This window comes from Hemicordylus capensis, chromosome 6, assembly GCF_027244095.1.
Source record: "Hemicordylus capensis ecotype Gifberg chromosome 6, rHemCap1.1.pri, whole genome shotgun sequence".
In the NCBI taxonomy this organism is placed as follows: domain Eukaryota; kingdom Metazoa; phylum Chordata; class Lepidosauria; order Squamata; family Cordylidae; genus Hemicordylus; species Hemicordylus capensis.
Genome location: NC_069662.1, coordinates 32,819,248 through 32,826,068, shown reverse-complemented (window position 1 = coordinate 32,826,068; position 6,821 = coordinate 32,819,248). Strand labels below are relative to the sequence as shown.

At 45.0% G+C, this 6,821-nt stretch overlaps 1 protein-coding gene across 1 annotated transcript; it reads right to left on the bottom strand.

Moving 5' to 3' along the window:
* Nucleotides 1-5,581: 5,581 nt before the first annotated feature.
* On the bottom strand, nt 5,582-6,535 carry LOC128331272 (olfactory receptor 10A7-like). The gene has a single exon (XM_053264624.1). It carries the CDS (start codon nt 6,533-6,535, stop codon nt 5,582-5,584), a length of 954 nt encoding a protein of 317 aa, XP_053120599.1.
* Between the last annotated feature and the right edge of the window lie 286 nt (nt 6,536-6,821).

Genomic DNA, 6,821 nt, shown 5'->3' with positions numbered 1-6,821 from the left:
GTTCAATAAGACTGATACATGGCAAGAGATCACAGCAGTAAATAATAATCTGACATTGTTTGCTCTGGTTTCTCAGACCAAAGCCAAGCATTCTAGAGGTTATATTAATGAAGTGGTTAAGAAGCCTTGTTTCATATAAGACATTCAGGTTGTGTACATGAACTCTCTGGGGAGGAACACACATAATTGTCCTATCTCGTTTGCTCTTCCACTTGCTGAGGAACACTAGTGGTGCCACTGTGAATGACAGAGCAGAGAGTTGGAGAAGGAAGTTGCCCGGTATCCCTCAGTGCATTGTGCCATGAGCGTGGTGCATTAAAGGATTTCCCATCAGCTGAGCACACCAGATGCCACAGGCATCTGCAGGCAGCCCGAGCACACACACGACTGGGGACCCAGGGGAAGGGCAAAAGTACTTTGGGTTACCTGTTGTTGCAACACTGGCATGGCCTTGATCCTGGCGCTTCACACAAGCAGCCTTATCATGCTAGGGCTGACCAAGCCTGGGTAGGGCTGCTCATGTGAACAGCTTTATGTTATGTAATTTCTTTTGCATTCACTTAATAAATAATAAAAATAATAAACTTTATTTGTCAGCCACCCCATAACAAATTGTTCTCAGGGCGGTTCACAACACAACATTAAAACATGAAATAAAAACTCACAACACATTAAATCATGACAGACCAATGTAGGGAAAGAAAATACAAAATACAGTACAATAAATCAAGATCAGAATTAATGGACAAGTCACAAATATCATGGCCATGGCAAAGCCTGCAATTTACCTCCTGTTTTATTCTCTCTCTCTCTCTCTCTCTCTCTCTCTCTCTCTCTCTCTCTCTCTCTCTGTCAAATTTGTACACTGCCCCAAACTTTCATCTCTGGGCAGAAAACCTAGAGGTGTACCCACAAGCTAATTTCAGTAAGCGGGGGGGAATGTCATAGAAGAAGTGGTTGTTCTCATTGGACCCACAGAAGGGCAAAGTAAAAACCGTGCTGGTGTGACCAAAGGACATGAACAACCTGAAGTAACCATGACACAATAGCTAGATTAGTACTGACTCTTCGGTTCATCAGATTATGGTAGTGCAGAGGTTTGCAAATATCAACAAAATGATCGTAAAACATGGAAGCCAAGAGGAAACACTCTGACCTACCAGGGAAGAAAGTAAAATATGTGTGCAGAGCACAACTGATGAAGGAGATGGATTTGCCCCCAGTGAGAAGGTTTTCTAGCATTTTGGGGACATTGACTGATGTTTTAGCAGATCTCCAAAAAGCACACGTTTCCCAGGAAGAAATTCATGGGTGTGAAGGGCAGGGTCAGCCAATGTAAGGAGAATGATGAGAGAACTGCAAAAAATACCCCAAACAAACAAACAAACAAACAAACAAACAAATAAACAAACAAACCAGAAGTTGACCCTTTCCAAGATATGCAGAGTTAATTGCAGATTTAGTTACACTTTGAAAGTACTTCCTTTGAAGACGAAGTACTTTTTCACACAGTGCATAATTAATCTATGGAAGTCTTTGCCATGAGATGTGGTAATGGCCACCAGCTTGGATGCCTTTAAAAGGGGCTTTGACAAATTCATGGAGGACATGTCTATCAATAGCTACTTGTCCAGTGGCTGTGGGCCACCTCCAGCCTCAGAGGCACGATGTCTCTCAATACCAGTTGCAGGGGAGCATGCCTTCACCTCTTGCCTGTGGGCTCCCCAAAGGCATATAGCGGGGCATTGTGTGAGTTGAGCCCACTAGGGTCAGCGAATTCAGGGTCAAAGACTCCGGAAAAACCTTAGCAGGTCTGAGTTTGAATTGAACTGGGCCTGGTTCAAACCGAGCCAGTTCAGAATTCTGCTGGTGAAGAGGAATCTGGTAAGGATTCCCCTTTACCAGTAAGGGGGCAGGAGGGCTCCCCCTAAAGGTGGAGCAGGTAAGTAAGAAAGTACTTAAGCGTGCTGGTGGTGATGGCGGCTGCAGGGGGGATGTACCCTTGCTGGCCTCCCCCAGGTTTTTTGGTCACACAAATATCCTCTGAGCAAATGACCTCTCCAATTGGTCATAAACATGGCCTCTGCACTTGCAGGCCATTTTAGTGACTTCCCCACCTACACAGAGGCCCTGCACATCACTGCCTACCATGGGGGAGGCTGGCGGGGTTAGAGTGGGGAAGCCACTGCCACCTGCCCTGCCCTACTCCCACGGCCAGCTGTGGCAGCACTCGTAGGTACTTTCTTACTTCCCAACCTCCTGCTCTACCCTTAGGGAAGCTCCCCTGCATGCGCTTGCCATTTACTAGCCCTGAAATCCATGTGTAAGAGTGCCTCTGAGTCCAAGCTCTGCTTCTGACAGGCTAGTCTCTTCATACCATATATCTATGTCCTTTTTTGCCCCTCACAGCTAGGGATGTGTGTTTCGTTTTGGATACAAAATGTTTTGTGTACAAAACAGGCCATTTCGGCTGTTTTGTAGCCAAAACAAAACACCCAATGCTCAAAACAGAAAATTTTGTAGCCAAAACAAAACATTCCTGTTCCGGACACAAAACATTTTGTTGTTTCGGCTGTTTTGGAACTCCATTTTGCAATTGCAAAAAGTCTTTCTCCTTCAGTCTCCATTTTGAGTTTTGACATTTGTTTGAATGTCCTGCCCTTCCAGCTTGCAGATTGGCCAGCGAAAGCACAGGCTGATCTGCTGGCAATTGCCTCCTTATTCCTTTTAAGCAAATTTAAGGGTAAATTTTACCCTCATTGGCTAGCGGGGCAGTGTGCATTTACCCTCATTGGCCAATGGGGCAGTGTGCATTTCATTGTTGTTGTTTCACACTGTTGTGTGTAGATCAATTGCATTTCGGGCAGGGGGGGTGTGGATGTGCATGACCTTTGGAAATCTGCCTGATTTTTTCCAAAGCTCTGCTGTTGTTGATCTGTGATGTTGATGTTATTTGGGGTGGGTTCGGGGCAGAAAGGGGGCTTTGGGGGTAGAAGAGTGGTTCAGGTGGTACTGCCCCAATGGGTGCCTGCTCCCACCCAGATTCGAAAGGAATTGGGAAAAGGGCTGATTTTTAAAGAATTTCTAAAGTTGACATGTCTATGGGGAGATTCGGGGCAGAAAGGGGGCCTGAGGGGCAAAACAGTGGGTTGGGTGGCAGTGCCCCAAGGGGTGCCTGCCACAACCCAGATTCCAAAGGAATAGGGCAAAGTGCTGATTTCTTTAGAATTGTTGAAGTTTACACTTCTTTCAGGTTTCCCCCCTCCCCCAGGGAATAATGGAGGTTTCAGCAGACCCATAACTCCACTTGGGGGGCACTGGGGTGGCCGGGAGTGAGTAGTGGTGTAGTGCACATAAGGTGCCAACCACCCCCATGGGTTGCTAAACCATGGGGTGCTGGGTTCTGTTGTTTCTGAGGTGTTCTGAGTGTATATCCTCTGGTAGCATGAGATTTTCAATGAGAAACCATGAATCCACTCTCATATGCTACCAGAGAATCTGAATACACACTCAAAACATCCCAGAAACAACAGAACCAAGTACTCCATGGGTTAGCAACCCATGGGGGTGGTTGGTACCCTATGTGATTTATGCCACCACTCGCTCTGGGCCACCCTGGTGCCCCCCAAGTGCAGTTATGGGGCAGGAATTATGGAGGTCCATCATTCCCTATGGGGAAGAACTTTACAGACACGCAAGCTCCATTCCATCTTTAAAAATCAGCCCTCTGCCCAATTCCTTTGAAATAATTCTGGCAGCTTCCTTGCCCCCACTGGGCACTACCATCCACCCTACCCTGCTCTGAGTTACCCCTTTCCACCCAACATGAAGCTAAACTTTTGCTGAAACCTCCATTCTTCCCTATGGGAAAATTCCTATACTTCAAAAATTCACCAAAAATCAGCCCTTTGCCCAATTCCTCTGAAATTTGGGTGGTGGTTTCCACCCATTGGGCACTACCACCCCCACCCACTAGTTTTTCCCTGGGGCCATTATTTAAAATCCAAAACATTTTGGATTTGGATTTTGCAATTTCAAACAAAGAACAAAATTGGGGTGTTGCGGATTGGCTGATTTCAAACAAAGAACAAAATGGGGGTGTTTCGGATTCAGGCCAAAAACAAAACAGAAAAAACCCAAAATGCACAACTCTACTCACAGCCATCGGCTTGCCAGGGATTGCTCAAATCCATGAGTGTCCTGCCCTGGGATGCCCTACAGTGGCTGATTTGCATAGGCTGCAATGCCAGTCTCAGCCCAGCACATCAGGCTGTGGATGTGTTATCCATCCTTCCCAACTCTGCCCACCCAAAAGCGCTCGGACACATGGAGCAGACCAGACTCCTCAGAAGTCTAGAAGGGTTGAGAGGAGAGGGGAAGGTAGAGAGCATGGGTTCTATTGTTAACCAGAGATACCCGGAGTCCCACATCAGTAGGGCCCCCTATAGTTGGATGGCCTACCTCATGAGAGTACAGTCCAATGGAGAACCAAAGCTCATGGTGCTTCTGGTACTCTAGTTGATTGTCCCTCACATGAGAGGGCTGATGCCCGGCCAGCAAGCCAACATGGGCGTGGGAGTTTGTTGGGGCTTCCTGGACTGCTTGGCCCAGGTCTACAAGGCCAAGAGTATCCTTTGACACAGTAAACCAAATCCTAGTATCCTTTGCCTGCTCTTATATACATATCTCTTCCTAGGAAGCATCATGATCAGAGTAACAGAAAACTAGTGAACCTCTCCATCCCCCAGTACCAGTAATTGTACTTGTGTGAAACTATGTTTGCAGATCTCTTGCAAGGACAGTGATACAAGTGATGTGAGGAAAGGGCTTAAATGACCTTTCCTTGCTGAGGGCAGGTGTTCAATGCCAAAAAGGCATAATTGCACTGAGCACTCCCCCTCAAAGATCATGGGTAATGGTTACTACTCTAGTGATGTCTTGATGTCTTGCCTGCAGTCTGGTGATATGAGTGGTATAGAGCTTCTTAGGATACAGCCTCAGCAGTCCAGGAAAAGGGAGGGGGTCATCCTACCCAGCTGAGGCTTAGAAAATGATCAAGCTCCCTGCCTCCTATCTTTTTTTACATGGACAGAGGATCCCCAAACGGAGGTATGCACACACATCTTTACCCAAGTACTGATCAAGCAAATTGCCCAAATATCTACAAAATTTTAAAATATTAAAAAATTAAAATATTAACCATACAAATTAGACTTGAGAACTTTTGTATTGTACTATTTATTCTGAAATAGATACCCTTTGTTTGCTTGTTTAAGGGTTTGATGCAGCATCAGTTTCAAGGCAAAAAAAAAAAAGGATTTAGGTTCAGATTCTGGTGTGGTTTACTGAAAACTACTCTGAACAGTTTGCTGGGTTTGTGTGCACATTAAGCTCATCTTGCTGATCCTAGACATCAATTCTAATGTTTAAGAACAAAATAAACTACAAAATAGGCAGGCTAGAATGTTTATTTGCTCAATTTAGTTTGGACCAAGGGAAGTGCATAGTCTCTAGAAATAGGTAGATAGTCATCTGATTTGGATACCACATACTAGATGCAATAGTAACGTATTACCTGGAATTATCTAAAATGTTTTCTCTCCCAAATCCTCCTAAGAGCATCTTTCATTTCTTTATTTCGCAAGCTGTATGTGACAGGGTTCATAATGGGACCAACCACAGTGTAGAAAAGGGAAAGGTATTTGTCTGTGTTCGGTGAGTAAGTGGAATTAGGCTTCAGGTAGATAATACAAGCAGAACCAAAGAATAAGGTTACAACAATGAGATGTGAGGAACAGGTGGAGAAAGTCTTTTTCCGGCCTTCAGAGGATGAGATCCTCAAAATGGTGGCAATGATCCCAGCATAAGACATCAAGATCAGAATAAATGGACAAGTCACAAATATCATGGCCACAGCAAAGACTGCAATTTCCCTCTTAGAGGTATCCCCACAAGCCAATTTCAGTAAGGGGGGGATGTCACAGACAAAGTGGTTGATCACATTGGACCCACAAAAGGGCAAAGTAAAAACCATGCTTGTAAGACCAAAGGACATGAACAACCCACTTAACCAAGATGCCACAGCCAGACTAGTACACACTTTCTGGCTCATCAGGACATGGTAGTGCAAAGGTTTGCAAATGGCAACGTATCGATCATAAGACATGGAAGCCAAGAGGAAGCACTCTGACCCACCAAGGAAGAAATCAAAATAGGTCTGCAGGGCACAACTGATGAAGGAGATCAATTTATTCCCAGAAAGGAGGTTTCCTAGCATCTTGGGGACATTGACCGATGTGTAGCAGATCTCCAAAAAGGACAGGTTTCTCAGGAAGAAATACATGGGTGTGTGAAGGGCAGGGTCAGCCAATGTAAGGAGAATAATGAGAGAGTTTGCTGCCAGGATAAGGACATAGATTGCTAGAAAAGTGAAAAAGAAAACACTTTGCATGTTGGGGTCCTCAGACAGACCCAGCAGGATGAATTCAGCTGGTGTTGTGATGTTTTGCAAAATATTTTCTTTTAGTGTCTGCATCCTAGAAAGAAAAGGTAACATATATTAATAAAGGAATTTGGGCGATAACAACAGTTTGGCTATGGATATTATTGTTATTTTGCTGGTACAAGCGGAATTTGCCATGGTGATCCAGGCTCTTATCAGTTCATGATTAGACAACTACAACATGCTCTTATTGGGACTACCCTTGAAGATTCTCTAGAATTACAGCTGGTGCCGAGTGCAGCAGTAAGGGTCTGGCAGAGAGCAAATCCTCACCCCATATCCTTGTGCTACTGTACCAGCAACACTAGCTTCCAAAAAT

What these genes read in the sequence shown, in the direction of transcription:
- LOC128331272 (XM_053264624.1), bottom strand. Translation starts at nt 6,535, where the DNA reads ATGCAGACACTAAAAGAAAATATTTTGCAAAACATCACAACACCAGCT.